Source organism: Littorina saxatilis, linkage group LG17, assembly GCF_037325665.1.
Source record: "Littorina saxatilis isolate snail1 linkage group LG17, US_GU_Lsax_2.0, whole genome shotgun sequence".
NCBI lineage: Eukaryota > Metazoa > Mollusca > Gastropoda > Littorinimorpha > Littorinidae > Littorina > Littorina saxatilis.
Genome location: NC_090261.1, coordinates 45,072,019 through 45,092,066, shown reverse-complemented (window position 1 = coordinate 45,092,066; position 20,048 = coordinate 45,072,019). Strand labels below are relative to the sequence as shown.

The following is a 20,048-nucleotide window of genomic DNA, read 5'->3' as shown; positions in this document are numbered from 1 at the left end:
AAAAATCACAAATGGTCCATATTAGGAGCCTCGGCGCCAAATATGGACCAGTTAAGCGGCCTTCACGAATTACTGTAAAAATCCCCCTATACTTCAAAATAACATCATACATCTTAGTGTACAAGTCAGACTAATTAAAATATGCTTTAGATTTATCTGTTTCGGGTTGATGAGAGCATTATTTGAAGCACACCAGGAAACTAACGAAGCTTATCAAAAACAGAGTGAAAATAAGTGAAATTATTAACTTCCACGAAAAGAAGACTATTTGTTATATTTTTTTTAAATCTCGAGGGCTAGTTATAGGTTATTTTCAGCAAGCTTCTTAATGAAATAATGAAAATAGCCTTTAGCTTTTATTTTCTTCGATTTGTTGAAGCTGGTCCATATTAGGTGACTCGCACATACTTTGAGATTTTGCTATTATGTTTTGTTTGCAGTAGAAACTCGGGGTCAACACTGCTAAAATGTAACAAATACGGTCTTAGCTGTCATATATAGCAATTTGTGTGGGATAAAAGCTTTGGCTGTGGACAAAAACGAGTCCGTTTTAGGCGGCAAATTTAGAGTGAACGCTGCCAAAAGTGAAAAAAAGATAAAAAGCCTAACGGTTTTGAGAGTTGTGTTTCTGCAACTATTTTGACATGTGCAAGTTATCCAGAGAGGGTGAATACAGCGAATAAAACTTTTTTGGGCGCTCTAGCGCCGTTAGTTTGTCAGAACAGGAGGTGGTCCATATTAAGAGCCGGTCCATATTAGGAGCCGGTCCATATTAAGAGCCGGTCCATATTAGGAGCCGGTCCATATTAGGAGCCCTTCCCCTACTGATCTATCTATCTATCTATGTATTTACCCTCCCCCCGCGGGTTAGGGGGAAGAATTTACCCGATGCTCCCCAGCATGTCGTAAGAGGCGACCAACGGATTCTGTTTCTCCTTTTACCCTTGTTAAATGTTTCTTGTATAGAATATAGTCAATTTTTGTAAAGATTTTAGTCAAGCAGTATGTAAGAAATGTTAAGTCCTTTGTACTGGAAACTTGCATTCTCCCAGTAAGGTAATATATTGTACTACGTTGCAAGCCCCTGGAGCAAATTTTTGATTAGTGCTTTTGTGAACAAAAAACAATTGACAAGTGGCTCTATCCCATCTTCCCCCTTTCCCCGTCGCGATATAACCCTTCGTGGTTGAAAACGACGTTAAACACCAAATAAAGAAAGAAAGAAAGAAATGTATTTACCCATTTATTTATTTTGTTTGTCTCCCACTCTCAACAGGAGCTACCGAAACCCCAAACAGGCCGAGATCTTGGCGGACTTTACGGCCAGGGCAGGTAGCAAGTCTGATCGAGGCGGGCGCCCAAAGACGGTTCCGAGTCGCCGTCCCATCGTCCCCCAGCCCTACTTCTTCCGGGACTACTCCATCCAACCCGGCGCCGACGCCATTGCTGCCCAGCACAGACAGCTGGGACATCACTCCTCTCTCACTGGCACCGAGGGTGAGTAGCGAGCATTTAAGATAATACAGTGCTCCAGATGAGCGAACGTGTAGCAAAGACCTGTACGCGTACGTGTAGATATTACGTCACCCGTAACTCACTTTTTTTCTCCAGTGTTCCAAATCATACGTTGTTTTGTTCCACCAAAACGTGTAGATCTTGGCAAACGCTTGACGTAAAAACCAGATTTGATGACGTTAGCCGTACACGTTCCCCTACACTTGCTGAAATGTTCCACATCTAGATCTGTCTATTTCTGTTTTGGATTGGTTGGTTGCTTGGTTGGGTGTTTTTAGCTCACGTAAGTGTAGCCTATGCGATCGTAACTTTGTCTGTCTGTGCGTGCGTATGTGCGTATGTGCGTGCGTGCGTGCGTGTGTATGTCTGTGGTAGAAACTCTAACATTTGAAGACGTCACATTACATTGACGTCACATTATGACGTAAGAGGGTTAGACGTCACGCGAAGGAAGTACTGAAAGTCTCGGTCATTATTATTTTGAGCGGGCCGAGACTAGTTGGCAGTCGTGTCCCTGCAAGTAGGCTACATGCAGACAGACAGATCTAGATCTAGTGTCTCGCTTTCTTGCACAGTTTCACCTATGCTCTTTCTGTGTGTGTGTGTGTGTGTGTGTGTGTGTGTGTGTGTGTGTGTGTGTGTGTGTGTGTGTGTGTGTGTGTGTGTGTGTGTGTGTGTGTGTGTATGTGTGACGGAGTGATTGAGTTTGTGTTACTGTTTGTCGATTTCTTACGTGAGCCTTGATGGCTTCGCCTCTTGTTGTTGTTGTTATCGTCTTTTTAGAGTATATTGCTTTTCGAGACCGTTGCAAGCTTCTTTTCTTTCTCGCTTAGTTTTGGGAAAAGAGAAATAAACACAGTTTTGTGCTCAAATGAACTAACCACTGAGGTAATGATCTTCGATGGACTTATAAACGCAGCCATGCAACTGGTTTCCCTAACAACGTACAAAACAATCATGTCCCAAATAGGTCCCAGTTACCTCAGAGGACGTTAAACCCTAAAGTCAGTCAGTCAGTCTGGTTTCCTTAGGAACAAGGCTCCATAATTTTTCTATTCATCAGTTTTTAAAATGGCAAGTGCGGTCATCGGTAGTCGTTTTCAAGAGGCCCTACTAATCACAGTGCGTTGATCCAGGGCACCGAACTTGTTTTGTTTGGTTTGTTTCGTTTTAAGGTAGCAGGATCAGCTGAATTTTGATCAAAAATCGGGTTTTTAAGCTCAATATTGTGATTACACTTTTCATTTAGAAACATCCTTTCTGCAGCTATACCCTAAATATTTCTGCACAATTTTATGTAGTCTTTTGGTAATTTGCAATCTAAGAGACCAAGAGTGCATGAAATCTGGTCCAAAAAACAACATGGTGGCCATATTATTCGTCATATTATATGACCTCCCTGCACAACCAGTGTCTTACCAGAATATAGCAAACAAAGCAAACAAATAAAAATATTAAAAAAACTCGTTATGCTTGCAGATAAAAAAAAGTGTCAACGGAGATTTGAACCGGCAGAGCTGATCGCTTGATGATTTCATGTCGCTTGATAATTTCCTTTCCGATATTTTCAGAATTCAGTGCAATCACAGACATTTTCGCTGAACGCATCACTGCTTTTACTGAATGGTCAGTAATGATTACGAAATGAATCGAATTCGAAAATCGAAACTATTGCTTTTTCCCGCGAATCTGGAAGTAAGCAGCAGGGTTCTATAATAGCTGCATGCACACGTTTTGTAAACTGAAAAAAGAGTTGCCTTGAATTAGGGACACAAATCTTGCTTATCACTGAACATGTTCCGGATTGCTTGTTGGTTGTTTTGGTTGCTTGATGATTAGTTTGGCTGGTTGATGAGTGGTTGGATGTTAATTAAGTTATCTTTCGGTATTGTTGTCACTATATACTGGCCGGCCATCATTTGTGTTGCTGAACAGACATCTTGGGCATCAACACCGTCTGAGACTTCAGGTAAGCTAAAAACAAATCTCATGGTTTGCTCCATTTCAGTATTTAGTCGGTTGGTTGCTTGGCTGCTTTGCGATTTGGTGGGTGATTGGCTGACGGAAAGAGAACTATAACTCAAAAGTACTCACGTCAGCAAATGAGAGTAAAATACTGTAATTTGTCGATGCATTCGAGAATTTTTCGCGGCATTTGTACTTAGAAGTCATTCGAACAGTCTGGTATATCTTTTGATAGGCTGTTTTAACGTATTTTTGAGACTGTTTCGCGATGTGTAAAACGGTACAGGAGACGAATAAAGAGAAAAATTAATGTCCTCACCTCCCTGTGTTTTGAGACGAAAATGGGAAGAGAAATGTGGTTAAGCAGTTATACTGAAAGGAGCTAGCAGTGGTATACTGTCGACGGATTACATAGTAGATTTCACGACTGTAGTGTGCGAACTGCACGTGTAGCTTCAGAAAGCAGGGGTAAAAATGGAAAACGAAGGCACTAGAGAATGCAAACATATCTACTGAGGTGGACTGATGTGGACACACTCGTTTTCCAAACAAGCCCTTGTTATTTGTTCTACCCGCAGACTGCCAGTTACAACACAACACAGATAATGAAGTGGAATAAGAATAAGAGAACGGAAAAGAGAGAAAAGAGTTGTCTTAGTTTTCAACACAAACGAAACCCAAGGAACAAACGCGAATTTTCAAGAAATTACCCATTTAGCCAAATAGCCAAATAGCCAATTGACCCAATTGGTTCTCCAACAGCACAGCCTTAAACCTCGGGTACCGAAGCCAGCAAATTAGAATAATTAAACCTGACAGGAGGCTGAAGACGCCTTTTCACGTGTGGGGCGTTTTTTTCGCCTGACAGGCAGTACACATTGAAAGCGATTAACAGCAATAGTCGACATTGTCAGTCATTACTGTTCATTATCTGTTGGCCGGAACTCAATGGCGTAGCCTCTAAACCCGCCTTTTGTACCAAGAAGGGCTATTTTTAGCTGACGTAAGAGGTCAGAAACTTTGATATGGTGCAAAAGTACACGTGAGAGTTCAGAAGGTGGCGGTGGTCATTCTCAACCGCTAACTTAACTTAGCCAATGAAAGTAGCTTAAGTAGTCGAGAGATCAAGAAGTGGGGTCAGCGGGTCATCTTTCTTTCTTTCTTTCTTTATTTATTTGGTGTTTTCAACCGTTCAAGGTTATATCGCGACGGGTCAGCGGGTCAGAAAGGTCAAGTTCGTAAGTGGTGTACACAGAGGCCAAACACGAACATGGTTATGGAGAACAAGATAACCATTGAAATGTGCTCACGAGTAACATGGACAATAAAAAACAAACAAGACCATTTTTTTAAAATGTTTTTATTGTCCATGTTTTTGATAAGTCCATTTCAATTGTATTTGTTATCTAATTTGTTCTTGTTCTTCTCACCGTCCAGTCACTCGTTCCTGTTATGATTATGGAGAGAAGCAAAACGGAAAGACAACTGTAACTCAATAGTACTCACGTCAGCACACGAGAGTAATTATACTGTAATTTGTCGATGCATTCGAGAAGTTTTCGCGGCATTTCCAAATAGAAGTCACGCGAACAGTCTAATTTAGTAATGGTCATGTCTGTGTTGGAAGGAAAGAAGAGAAGTACAAGCATCCAGGTTGGACAAGCAGACTAAGTAAATGCGGGGGAAAATGCCAGTAGATTCGAGAAGTTTACCATCCAACGTTAAAGGCAGCATGTGAGGAGTTCGATGTCTACATGGAAAGGGGATGGAACTGAGCAATGAAGTAGGTGGAATACCATTGTTCATTAGAACTGTACTTTCAATCGTAACCCGCGAATAAGAGAGACACGTTTAGCTTACTTTTCGAAGTTTTGGGCTACAGACGCGTGAGCAGTATTACTAATCACGGGTACGGTCGTCAAAGAGAGAGACCGAAAGAGGAAAGGCGAATAATAGGGTTTGGAGAATTAGACTACTATAGTTCCATGTCACTTTGAGGCTGTTCGTTTCAGAGGGAAGACGAGAGAGAGAGAGAGAGAGAGAGAGAGAGAGAGAGAGAGAGAGAGAGAGAGAGAGAGAGAGAGAAAGAGAGAGAGCGAGAGCGAGAGAGAAAGAGAGAGAGAGAGCGAGAGAGAGAGAGAAGAGAGAGAGAGAGAGAGAGAGAGAGAACTCGAAAACTTTATTATTGAGAGAGAGAGAGAGAGAGAGAGAGAGAGAGAAAGAGAGATAGAGAGAGAAAGACTCGGAGAGAGAATGAGATAGAGAGAGAGAGAGAGTGTGAGAGAGAGAGAGAGAGTGTGTGAGAGAGAGAGAGAGCGAGAGACTGCGGAGAGAGAGAGAGAGAGAGAGAGAGAGAGAGAGAGAGAGAGAGAGAGAGAGAGAGAGAGAGAGCTAGCTCGAACTCGAAAACTTTATTATTGAGAGAGAGAGAGAGAGAGAGAGAGAGAGAGAGAGAGAGAGAGAGAGAGAGAGAGAGAGAGAGAGAGAGAGAGAGAGAGAGAGAGAGAACTTTATTATTTAGAGAGAGAGAGAGAACGAACAGTGAGATGGAGATATCTATAGATCTGAATCATTAACCCTGTGATGAGTTATTGCTTACGTTAATGTTTTGTAGCAATTATAACCATTCTGAGCCATGGCTATGACGTGGTTGTCTGCCCTCTCTGATCCGTTGATATGCTTAATGGGTCATCTGTAGGCAATGTCATGTTACTAGAGATAAAATCATTGTTGATCAGATTACTTCCCAAGTGCATTATCATTAGATTCCTGACAAAGAAGCACGTAAGTAGAGTAAGGACCTAAGATATAGCTACCCTGCAGTGCATTTCATTCCAAGACAGGATTCAACACACAAAAATTCATCATCATCATCTTCATCATCATCATCAACAACAACACCACCAACACCACCACAACCACCACCATAAACAACAACAACAACAGCAACAACAACAACATCTGCGGCAGCAACAACAACAACAACAACAACAACAACAACAACAACAACAACAACAACAACATCAATGTGATTGTGTCTCCAGTGCGCACCACCACCATCCACTACAACGAGAAAATAATAAAAAAAACAAAAAAACCAACAGCATCAATTTTCTATTTTCACAGATTTCAACAAAAACACATCGACAGGACCTTTTAGCGAGGCAGCTAAAGGGCGGGTGACAGACGTCATGATAAGGGGTGCCAGGTGACGACAGACACAGTGTAGTGTGATGACAAATCGGGACTGCCTGCTTCTGTTCCCCGCGGAGAATACAGGAGCGCGGGGGTCGGGCAAAATGTCGTCTGCTCAGACAAGCCGATACTCTCCCAGGAGACTGATAATTCGATGATAGAGGAAGGGAGCTGTCTCAATGTCGCTCAAATAGCGACGGAAAGGTCGTCTGCAAGTCTGGTTCTCAGGCTTGTTAGGGCGTCTCCATGGATACAGCAAAACCTGTTTTAAGACTCTTCTTTTATTGTAAGATCCCTTGAGTTGTGAGACCCCTTTGCTTTAAGACTCTCGGTTTTGTAAGAGCCCTTCAGCTTTGAGACCCACTCTGTTTGAACACTCTTCCTAATTTAACACCGTTTCCCTTCTGACCCCTTCTGTTATGAGACTCCGTCTCTTTTAAGACCCCCCCCCCCCCCCACTCCCCATTGTTTTAAGGCCTTGTTTTTGAAGATTTGTTCTTTCTAAAGTCTGTAAACGTATCTTCACTCTAAGGCACACTCAATTAGAAGACCAAGTTTTCTTTTTAAAGACCCCTTCCGTTGTAAGACCCCCTCTGTTGTGAGACCCCCTCTGTTGTAAGACCCCCTCTGTTGTGAGACCCCCTCTGTTGTGAGACTCCGTCTTTTTTAAGATCCCCTGTTTGATGACTTTGTGTTTGAAGATTTGTTCTTGCTAACTTATTTCCAAACTAAGACACACACCGTTAGAAGACCTAGTTTTCCTTTAAAGGTACTGAACTTGTCAAATCCAGGTGCACGGAGCCCCTGGGGCTTTTAGTCATACCTCAGGCAGCTATCCGTTAGAAGAACTACCAAGTTTCATTGACTTGCACCCAAAGAGTCAAGAACTGCGATTTTTTTTACGAATTAATTTCGTACTCGGACCCGGCTGGTCTTGGCCTATTTTTGGATCTAAATTTAGATCAGGTAGATCACCACATCATGCACAAAAAGACACGTCACTAGCAAACTATGTCAGATGTCATCATGAGTTTGTGTAAAACAAAATGGAGGCCGGAATCACTCAGTTGAATCGAACTCCGACCAAACACAACGTAATAACTAGGTTAATTTATGCACTCGCGTGAACAAGAAACTGTCGAGCTTCACAGATGTCGTCGTTGGGTAGTTTTGGGTTTGTGTTACTACCATAGGAGGATTTTTGAACTGCAAATGCACTCAGCTGCAAAAAACCGCAAAACGAAGGCTGTGAGCTGCACTGTGCCTTTAAAAGACCCATTTAGTTGCAAGACCCCCTCTGTTTTGAGACTCCGTCTGGGTTAAGACCCTTTTGTTTTAAGTTCTTGTTTGTGAAGATTTGTTCTTCTGAAAGTATGTACTTTTATCTTCATTTAAGACTCACTCAATTATAAGACCTGTTTAAAAACAAAAGGTTTGGGCGGTCTTAAACAGAGGTGTCCTTGTTGTGACTGTTCTGTGCCTTGCAGAAAAGCGAATCCTAAAGCGTGTTATTGGGTCTGTGGATTGCTATGAGGTTATCGTAATGGGTCCTTCGTTTGCGACATTATGCCCAAGTGTGGGTTGTGGACATGTTCGGTTGGGTGGTATGAAGTTGTTGCTAGGTGTCATCTCAACTTGCGTTCGCACAGAGTGACAATTGGTGAGAGAAGGAGCAGATAGACGGAAGTGGAGAGAGAGAGAGAGAGAGAGAGAGAGAGAGAGAGAGAAACATTGAAACATTGAAACATTGAACTTTATTACAGGAAAGATAGCATTAGGTCCGTAGGACCTTTCTTACAGCTAGTCCTGATCTAAGCAAAATGGTTATAATCGAAATGGGAATACATAGGAACAAACTTTTTATGATGAAACGCAGACACACGCAATAATAGTAATATAAGAATAAGATCATTTTTTATCGACATGTGATATACAGATATACAACCATACGTTATCAGAACACACACACACACACATATATATACACGCACACGCACACGCACACGCACACACACACAGAAGATCAACTAACTTATAAGGCAAGCCAACATAACACGACACACTAACCAAATAAAGGATCAGGTAGCAAAGTTTAAAAAAAACAAAAAAAAAACAAAACAAAAACACGTTCATGACCTAATATACACCATCTTAGATTATGAAGGAATCGCCATGCCAATATAAAATGCAGTAATACTATCTTAGATACTAGAAGGAGTAATACACGAGAATGTATTCTTATCACACCAAGTTGACGCAAGACACATACATGCACATTTTCAGAAGGATAAAAGGCACACATACGTTTGAGCAACCAGGCACATTACATTAAAGTGATGTTTGAATGTATTTTTGCAGATTTGTTTTGAATGTTTTAAGGTTACTGGTCGATTTTAAGCATGTAGGTAGGGAGTTCCAGACATAAGCTCCCGAGTATGAAAGACTAGTTTTAAATATGTCAATGCGTGGCTTCGGGCAGGCCAGATTATGCTTGAAAGTGGAATACCGAGAAGGTGTTGATTGAAACAAGTGAGTTAGATATTCGGGTGCTTGGTCATGTAGGATCTTGTGCATGAAAACTGATTTATTAAATAAAAGCTGTTGTTTAAGTTGAGGTATATTGAGGGCTGTCAGTTTTGCGTCAGTAGTTAGTGATGGGTCAGGCAGAATGAGTTTAGCTGACCTACGATGACGAGAATTTATAGTTTTGAATAATGCATCACTACAGCCATCCCAGATGACAGAGGCATAATCAATGTGAGGTTTGATGTGGGCGTTGTAGAACATTTTTCGGGCGTCTAAAGTTATGACTGACTGAAGTTTTGAAAGTAGGAATAAATTTCTTGAAACGCGTTTACACAGATGTTCAATGTGGGAATGCCACCTAAGCTTATCATCGATAATCACGCCTAGCAGTTTGTGTTCGCTAACCTTTTCTATTGAGTTTCCGTTGATGGTGAGATCTAGTGAGAGGGGGGACAACTGATGCTTCTGGCGCGTTGTAATTACCATTGATTTAGATTTCAGAGGGTTTAGGACCATGTTGTTTTCAGAGCACCATTGTGAGATGTCTCTAAGGGTGTGCTGAAGAGATTGTTGAATATTTTCAAGACGTCTATTTTGTGTCCGTAGTGTTGTGTCATCAGCGAGCATGTGGCATTCTACTGAGTTGTCAGAGAAGTGAAGTGGAAGGTCATTAACGTAAATACAGAAAAGAATAGGACCTAAGACAGAGCCCTGGGGTACTCCATATAACACGGACTCCTCTCTAGAGTACGCACCATGTACATAGACTTGTTGCGATCGGTTTTCAAGGAAAGACTGAAAGAAAGACAGAGAGTCAGATCCATTGAGATATAGTGATAATTTGTTGAGGAGAATTTTATGATCAACGAGGTCAAAGGCCTTAGAAAAATCTAAGTATACGACCCCAGAGAGCTGGGAGGAATTTATGGCTGACAGACATTTGTCTGTCAAAAGCGAGAGCGCAGTAGAACATGAGTGGTTACTGCGGAAACCAGACTGCAAGGGGTGGAAAAGGGCCAAACGGTCCATGTATTTTGTCAGATTAATGTGAATATGTCTTTCAAGAAGCTTTGATAGTACTGAGAGTAAGGAAATAGGGCGGTAGTTGCTAATATCAGAAGTGTTTTTGGATTTGGGGAGAGGAATAACTTTAGCTTTCTTTAGTGCTTGCGGAAAGGTGTTGCGCTGTATGCAGAGATTAAAGATATATGTGAGAGAGTCAACTGTGTAAGGAAGGGAGAGTTTTAATAAGTGGTTGCTGATTTCATCAGGTCCTGAAGATTTTTTGTTCTGAAGTTGTGAAATCAGTCGTCCTAATTCGTGCACTGCAATGGGTGGGATTTGAAAGGGTGCTTTATTCGCCGTCTTTTGTTTGCAGTAGAGGGATAGAATGTCAGAGTTGTTGGGAGAGGCATTGTCAGGGTTGCTAAGAGAGGTAGCTACAGACGAAAAGTGAGAGTTAAAGATGTCTGGCGTTAAGTGACGGGGGATCTGGGTGGAGTTAGAGGTGGAACCTCTGATGAGTGAATTTAGTGCACGCCAGATCTGCGAGATATCCCGGTTATTCTCAACGAGTTTATTAAAGTAAGCTTTCTTTGAGTCACGAACCATGTTTTTTAACCTATTTTAGAGAGAGAGAGAGAGAGAGAGAGAGAGAGAGAGAGAGAGAGAGAGAGAGAGAGAGAGAGAGAGAGAGAGATGTTTTGTTTGTACACACAGTGCCAACACGCATATTGGCAAATCCATGGTTTAACATATTCTACAAGAACGTATACACCAAACAAAGAACGAAACAAACAAACAAACAAACAAACAAACAAAAAAAGCATAAGAGGCTCGAGGATGTTGCAAGTCCCAAGTGAGCTGTCATGAGGAACAGCGAATCAGTCTAATTGCGTGTTATTGGATCTGTTTGGTGCGACGAGAGGACTCGATCTTGTGTCCCTTATCTGCGACATAGGTGCCGGATGTCGAAATGTTTGGTTGATGGTGTGGACTTTCACTAAAGATATCACGAGAGCATGGTTTTGTAATGGGAAGGAAACAACTGCTGGCTGTAGTGGAGAGAGAGAGAGAGAGAGAGAGAGAGAGAGAGAGAGAGACAGAGACAGAGAGACAGAGAGAGAGAGAGAGAGAGAGAGAGAGAGAGAGAGAGAGAGAGAGAGACTGAAACTGAAACTGAAACTGAACTTTATTACCAAAGGATAGAGGTTTTAGGCAAAGCCTAATCTTACAACCTGTCCCTTATACAAACACTTAATACAGACGCACATAATATAGATAGTAAAATTGACAAGGTTATTGTTACTTACAGACGTACATAATGTAAATAGGAATAAGAAAAGGGTTATGGTTTTGTATACACATTCAAAAATGGGAAAAACAATATAGTTTGGAAATTGCAGCATAGTTGCAATAATGCATTGCATATAAACATCCAAAACAAAAGGGAGAAAACAAATGTGGGGAGGAATTGTCCCAATCATTCGCATGTATATCATTATCAATACATACACATAAAGAACAAATCAAAATACAAACATAACTTGACTAAATGTAAAAAGCACTAAAATATCAGACATGAAAAGTGTTCTATTTACCCATTAAGCGGGAATGAAACTGGCGCCTAAACGTTTTCACAGAAGAGGCATTTCGGAGGGGTAGGGGTATGGAATTCCATAGAGACGCTCCTGAGACTAAACTTGACTTATACAAGTCTAGACGAGGGATGGGGGGAATCAGGTTCTGGGACCCATATCTTTTTGTGGCATGTCTGAAATGTGATTTTAAATATCCAGGAACATTATTGTTAATTACTTTGTACATAAAGACAGCCTTGTTTAGCGTCAACTGATCTTCAAGGGAAGGAAATTAAGGAGCTTTAATTTATCATCTGTTGGCTTATTTGACTCATGCAGAATTAGTTTTGCAGCACGGCGATGAAGAGAATTGAGTCGTTTGAGATGAACATCACTGCAGTTATCCCAAAGTGTTGAAGCAAAGTTGATATGGGGCATTATGTGAGCGTAATAAAACAACTTGAGTGCTTCCACATCGGCATAATGTCTTAATTTAGACAATAAGTACACATTTTTAGATACTAATTTGCAAATTTTACTCAAGTGAGTTTGCCATTTCAATTCTTGATCAACGGTAACCCCTAATAATTTATGCTCTTTAACTTGTTGCACTGGAGTTGAATCAATTGACAGTTGAAGTTGTAAGGGTTTTAATTGGTGTTTTTGTCTAGTTGTAATCACCATACTTTTCGTCTTAACAGGGTGAATAACCATTGCATTAGTGGTGCACCATTCTGTCATCTCATCTATACTTTTTTGAAGAGATTGGTTGACGGCTACCAAAGACTTCTGACTGGTGTGGATTGATGAATCATCTGCAAAGAACTCACATCTTACTTTCTCATCTGACACATGAAGAGGTAAATCATTTATATAAATACAGAACAATATAGGCCCTAATACAGACCCTTGAGGCACACCACTTTTGACAAAATCATTCGACGAAGTTTTACAGTTGATGAATACATATTGTTTCCGTTTTGAAAGATATGATTCGAAGAAGGCACAAGCAGAGTCATCTTTTAAGTAGCATTGTAATTTCTTTAATAATAAGGAGTGGTCTACAAGGTCAAATGCTTTTTTAAAGTCCAGGAATAACGCTCCTGTTACTTCGGACTCATTAATAGCTGATAACCAAGTTTCACATAAAGAGCTGAGAGCAGTGTGGCATGAATGCTTAGAGCGAAATCCAGACTGAAATGGATGAAACAAATTCATTCGTTCCATATATTCCAGTAAACATTTCTGAATATGCTTCTCCAAAGGCTTAGATAAAACAGGTAAGAGGGAAATTGGTCGAAAGTTGTTAGGGTCCGTAAGATCCTTGCTTTTTGGGAGTGGCACTACCTTGGCACATTTTAAAATAGAGGGAAAAACGTTTTGTTGTATGCCAAGGTTGTAGACGTAAGTCAGTGAATCAATTATGTATGGTAAAGCAAGTTTGAGCAACCGGACAGGAATCTTATCGGGACCCATTGACTTTTTATTCGCCATCTGTTCTATCAGAGAGAGAGAGAGAGCGAGAGAGAGAGAGAGAGAGAGAGAGAGAGAGAGAGAGAGAGAGAGAGAGACAGACAGACAGACAGACAGACAGACAGATAGAGACAGATAGAGACAGATAGAGAGCAGGCTGATTGTGTCTTGGGGAACAATGGATCATATAGCGTACTATTAGGTCTGTGGACTGCTATGAAGTTAAAGTAACGAGATTTTCGTCTCTTGCGAACCACGGATCAGCGTTGCGACACACACACACACACACACACACACACACACACACACACACACACACACACACACACACACACACACACACACCAAAACAACACCCACATCACATTACATAACATCACAATGATGCTCCAAACAAAGAAAACCTAAGAAAATATCGGTAGAAAGAAAACAAGAAGAAGAAGAAGCCAAGGCGCGAGCCCGGTGCGTGATTTAGGCGCATGCCAGCAGATAATACCCTCTCCACCCCCCAACCCCCTTTTCCTCGCGCTTCCATTTGTGATGCCATGCATGTAATCAATGGGGATGCACGTGAAACCCAAAGATCCTTTGACGTCACTTTTGTGCTTGGGCGATAGGTTGGGGGTGGGGGTTGCAGCAGACGAGTTAGCAACAACATGGGCACCGAAACTCCAGTGTAAGAGATACTATTTTGACGCTAACATAATGAAATAAGAAAACAAACCTGTTAAATATCTGTTCTTCCGAATGTTGACGTTGACATAATGGAATATGAAAATAAACCTGCTAAATATCTGTTCTTCCGAATGTTGGGCCTACACAGTCATCTTATGTAAGATTCAGTTTGAACATCATTTTGTGCAATCTCAGGATGTTAGTGGTTGTTGCTAGCACTGAGAGAAGAGCTTGATATCATAAATTTTATATTTGGGTAATTTAATTGCACTTTGTGCGAAATCATTACAAGCTCTGTGGGACAAGTTAAGATCAACCATCGGGAAACACGCATAGCCCTTAAACAAGTTGCATTTGATCCATGCAAAAATACGCCTCACCGTAGTAAGTGTTTCAAGTCGGAAACTACGTCAAAGACCTAACTATTAGTTTGAAAAAGACACCTTACATTGTATTAGCGTGACATCTAAGAAATCGACATTCATGCAAGAGGAGAGAATCATGGGAGTTGAGATTGATTATTTATGTTTCAGGTAGAGTGACGTACGGAATTTGACGGTAATTAAGTCTAAGCCGATGGCTGAACATTCATTAGTACCAGCTATTGTGTTTTCAGCGTAACAATAGGGCCCGATATTTAGACGAGACAAGTATAATGCCGACGATAGCATTTATATAGCTATTCTGACATTAAATTCTGTGTTAAAATCATGTTTTTGTCAGCAACAAGTACCAGAATGGTCCATGTCGTTGATTGCAGACGACGGTTCCCTTTCCGCATGAAGCCACGGAAATAACCGAACATTGAAAAACCCAAATAAGAGAACAAGGATTGTCTCAGAAGAAACGACTAAATGTTTCAGACCTGTAACTTCATTTCAACATTGCACTATACAATGCACGTTCTATATGACAGGAGAGTTTGCTGATTTTGTGTTAAACATTGGAGAGATCGTCTGCTAGAATCAGAGATAGGTCGCTTCAGATAGCAGCTTCTGGAAATTTGCAAGGTTTGTTGCCTGTTAAAGAACTGGATTTTACACGTAATGTATGTCATGTACAGTAAGCAACAACAAAAACACACACAAAGCAAATGGCATCGTCTGTCGACTAGTCACAGAAACAAACCTGGTGAGGTATGCGTGTACTTTATACACGTGGAAGAAACCGGAACCATGCGTCTTTGTTATCGACAATATCATGCTTTTGGATATTGAGTAAAATGGCCGACTTCCGCCGCATTATGCTTTGATGATCGGAAGAGACCATCCAATCACAGCCCCCGAATTCCCCCACGTGTTCATCAGAATAGCTATATTGTTGCATGTCACCTAAAATCAAATCTGCACTTTGAAGATGATATTTGCTTGTGGCTTAGCGTAACGTTCATTGTGGGAAATTTCTGTTCATTTGTATATGCAAAACTGTAGACCTAATTTTACTTAATGACATTATCGTCTGAACTCAAATAATGCATTTTTGTCCTTCAGGACTAACTTGCACTTCTCTTTTCCCGCAGTGATTTACTGAGGAAAGATTAATGTATCCGTTGTTTTCAGTCGGGAAAATAGCGTGCGGGGCCTGTGCCAGTATATACGGACGGTACGTGCACTGTCTATGCAGCGTCTGTGTCGTGCAGTGCAAGCTTCGATGCACACGTTAATCATGTACGATTAACGCCATACTTAATTATACCCTCCTAGCCGATTCCAGAGGAAGGCTGTGTGTGTGTGTGTGTGTGTGTGTGTGTGTGTGTGTGTGTGTGTGTGTGTGTGTGTGTGTGTGTGTGTGTGTGTGTGAGAGAGAGAGAGAGAGAGAGAGAGAGAGCTAGCTAGCTAGCTAGCTAGCTAGCTAGTTGCACTTTGTTTTTGTCAAAGATAAAGGGAATAGAAACTTACCTTTCATTGTGTGCTGAAGTTTTATTGCTGTCAAAGATTTCTTTCTCGTATAAATCTCTTCCGTATGTATTTGCCTCTTATACAAGTTTTATGGTCACAGCAGGCTAGACATCATAAATACTCAGTGCATACAAGGCGATCAGTAATCAAGGTGTGGTCATATTAAGTCCATAATGATAGAAAAAGATATTCTACTTGGCCCTGTGATTAGGAGCAGTGTTTTCACGAGGAAGGCATCTGCACTTGAATGAGTTTGAAAAAGACATAAATATTATTTTCTATGATGAGTATCCTCACGGCCTCATGACGTTTTATATTCGGAGTAATTCGGCATTGCACACATTGACAAGAAGTAGTCCGTAGTCCGTTCAAAAAATAGGTCAAAACAGAAACGCGGCGTTGTTACCTTCTCTGTGAACACGGGCAAAATAATTGGTCCACACTCTGTGTCACTCATGACTGGCAGGTCAGTGTAAATTCCAGTGAGTGGTAATTGACCATAATTATTTGAGAAATAACTCTTTGTGTTACATCTTGGTGAATAGGTCGTTGATGCTAAGCTTAAGAACCTGTACTGAAAGACAGGAAAGACACACACATTGGCATTTAATCAATCAGGCAGGCACCTACCTACGCACGCACACACACACACACGCATGCACGCACGCACGCACGCACACACACACACACACACACGCACACACACACACACTGACACACACACACACGCGCACACACACACACACACACACACACACACAAACACACACACCGGCACACACACTGACACTGACACACACACACACACACACACACATACACTCACACACATCTGAACTAAACAAGATACCAGCGTCTTCCTTTTCAGCCAGCAGTGTTCATGCCATCTTATCACCGCGGCACAACATTCAAACCGACCTCCTTTTTTCCGTGTTGCACGAGCACTGGCACGCGCCACTGTAATCTCTCTAACTCTCTCTCTCTCTCTTTCTGAACCCAGCATTTTTTGCATTACGCCACCAAGCCCGTGGTTGCGTTGCCTTGCGAGCATCACATCATTACATGCCTGCTGTGCGCTGTTCAAGGCAAGGAACAATAAATTATTATAGTGCCAGACTCAGTCTTTGTGGTCAAGTTTTCCCCTGCTGCACAGTGTTCTGTCTGCTTGTATCAAAGATATTCCACGGCTACAGAGTTTCTTTCCTGGTATGTATCAGTAGTGTGCACTCTGAGCGGTATTTAGATACTGCACTATAAACTAGATATTCAGTACTAAATTACACAGTTCTCTGTCCAGCTACTGCAACGATAAATCGGTGCAAAAGTGCTTAGGGCTTTTTTCTGTTTCTGCATTGACAAGTCTGTGCTAAGCGGTTTAGTGGTTTTTTTTTGTTACTGCGCAATTCCGTGCTAAATTGATCTGCTTTGTGGACAGAGAGAGAGAAAGAGAGGGCAGGGCAGGGGTATCTGTTAATTAGGCTGCGATCAGTCGAAGAAAGGAAGGAAGGAGGAAGGACTGAGTCTACACGAAGGAATGACGTGAGTCTATTCTACCAATGTCATTTCACAAGAGTCTGTCTATCTGTGCGATAGTTGTTACTGATTTCACGAGTGTTTGCACAAGTGTCTGTCTGTGCTGTCGTCATTGAGTAGTCTGTCTCCTGTGAGTTAACGGGAAGAGTTTAGATATGTATCAGTGTCTATATCTGTGCAGTTGTCACTGATTTCAGGAGTGTTTGTACTAGTGTTTGTGTGTGCCATATTCATTGCTGTCTGTGTGTGCCATGGTCATTGCTGTCTGTGTGTGCCATAGTCATTGCTGTCTGTGTGTGCCATAGTCATTGCTGTCTGTGTGTGCCATATTCATTGCTGTCTGTGTGTGCCATAGTCATTGCTGTCTGTGTGTGCCATATTTATTGCTGTCTGTGTGTGCCATATTCATTGCTGTCTGTGTGTGCCATAGTCATTGCTGTCTGTGTGTGCCATAGTCATTGCTGTCTGTGTGTGCCATAGTCATTGCTGTAGTTTGTCACACGCGAAGGAAAGAGAGTCTGTACCAGTGTCTTCCTGTGCTATAATTATCAATGATGTCACGAGATGTGTACTAGTGTGTGCTATAGTCATTACTGCAGTTTGTCGCATGTGAGTTCAAGAAGAAATTTGTACCAGTTTACCGTAGCAATTTCTGTTTGTGCTACATTTGTCATCGTTGTAGCTTTTGTATCCTGTGAGTGGAAGGAGAAAGATCGAGTCTCTTTGATATAGTTGTCACCATAGGTGTAGTAGCGTGTGTGTTCTGTGGATAACAGGCAGGGCAGCGATACAAGCAAATGACGAACGAGAGACACAGTTGACAAGGCGTCGTGGGATTGTGGGTGGCGAGCGGGGAGCGACATCACATCAGTGGCATTGTGCGAGAGCAGGAAGTATCTTGTCGGTCAGCATCCCCGCTGTCGAAGTTCCTCCGATCCTGCCCCTCCTCCGTCCCTCTCATCCTCCCCTCTCTTCCTCCCTCTCTCCCTCCCTGCGTCGCCGTGCCGTAGTGCCGTGGTGTGATGTACTGTGCCAGACACTGTGCGAAGATGTTCTGCTCGTGAGCAAGTTAACTTCGCTGTCTATCATCATCATCATCATCATCGCTACTACCACCACCACTACCAGTCGGTCTTGTTGTGTTGTCCCCCCTCCTTCACTGACTCTTGTAGCGACCACCTAGTTCAGTGTCTGTGCGGGAGGGAGACTGTGTGTGTGTGTGTGTGACAAATTGGAGACACCGGCTTCACACGGAGCTGTTCGGGGATTGTAACTGTCTCTCACCGGCCTTAGCGCTGCTGCCACATCTGTCTTTTTTCACTGCTGAGGCTACTGAACTGTCTCGTCTTCCTCATATTCTTCTTCTTCTACAACTACCTCCTCCCCTTCCTCTTCCGTCAACTTCATCTTCTTGTTACTGAAGCTCGTTAGCTTTTAGTCGGAAGAGACTTTAGCCGGCGTATGGACGTCAGTGAAGGATCTGATTAAGAGTGCCTGCCGCTAAACTGAGGCCCGGCTTGAAGAATCAGGAAACTCTTCTGCGTTGAACGGCTTGCAGTATCTATCAGGAAACTCTCCTGCGAACAAAACAACGACGACAACCACTACGCAATACTAGTGTGTCGTTCTATCTGGTCCTCATCACGGTGAAAGGGAAACGGTTTAGCCGGTGGCTCTGAAAGGGCCTAAAACCCCAGACGGCATCACTTGGGTGGCAGAAGTGAGCGGCGACTGAGAAAAAGACTGTCCTCCCAGCAATGCATTGCCAGGACTTGTGAGCGAGGAGACAGAAGCGGGTGATTTACTGTAGCAGACAGTTGAGTGATTGGGCTTCCGACGGCGGCCAAATCCCTGCGATTCCCTAGGAGGTACATATTGGTTTTTCTTCTTTTCCTGTCTTTTTTGCTGCTGTCTCTTCCTTTTGTGTGTATCTTCTTGGTTGCTGGCTGTGTGTGTGGATATATACGTCTCTCTTTGTCTAATGCTGCTGTCCATCATCGTACTATCCTTTTTTTTGTGGCAAAGTGTTGTTGTCTTTTAAAGATACACGAGCCAGTGTTTGCATTCATAAAGTTCATGGTGAGGGCTAGTTAGTTCCTGTTAAGTGTGAGCGTCTGAAGACATGATGCCTTAAAGAGCACGTCTTTGTGTCAGCGTAGTGATGGGATCAGTTTGTTTCAGCAAAGTATTGTTGTCTTTTAAATATTCATGAGCTCGTGTTTGTTTTCATAAACATGGGAAGAGTTAGTTCCGATGAAGTGTAAGCAGATCTAAAGATGCCTTGATCATGCGTTTATGTAGAACATAGTGGAGTTGATTTTTTTTTTTTTTTTTTTTTGCCAAGGTTTGTTGTGTTTTGAAGATATATGGGCCAGTGTTTGTGATTATGTTCGTAGTGAGAGTCATTCCCTGTACAGTATGAACGCCCGTGAAGATACCTTGATCATACCGTAGTGGTGATACTAGTGTGTTTTTCGATGGTGCAAAGTAAACGGTCTAAAATGGACCGCAATTAAGATCGACTCCTTGCAAATTAGAGCTCCGTCAAACTGCCGTTTGACATTTTGGTAAATCACTGCACTTTGCATTTAGAGCGGAGGCGTAAGCTTACCTTTTAAGATTCAGACGCCATTTTGTATTGCAGGTAACAGTTTCTGGATGTGTGGTGCTTGTCGTTAAAATTACTGAC

The 20,048-nt window shown here is 42.1% G+C and overlaps 1 protein-coding gene across 1 annotated transcript in view; it reads left to right on the top strand.

Annotated features, from left to right (window-relative positions):
• LOC138953195 (uncharacterized) overlaps window positions 1–20,048 on the top strand; it is a gene marked incomplete in the record, with an annotated part of 247,254 nt that overhangs the window by 76,852 nt on the left and 150,354 nt on the right. The window contains 1 exon segment of the mRNA XM_070324991.1: window positions 1,277–1,497. Coding sequence (XP_070181092.1) covers window positions 1,277–1,497 — 221 coding nt within the window.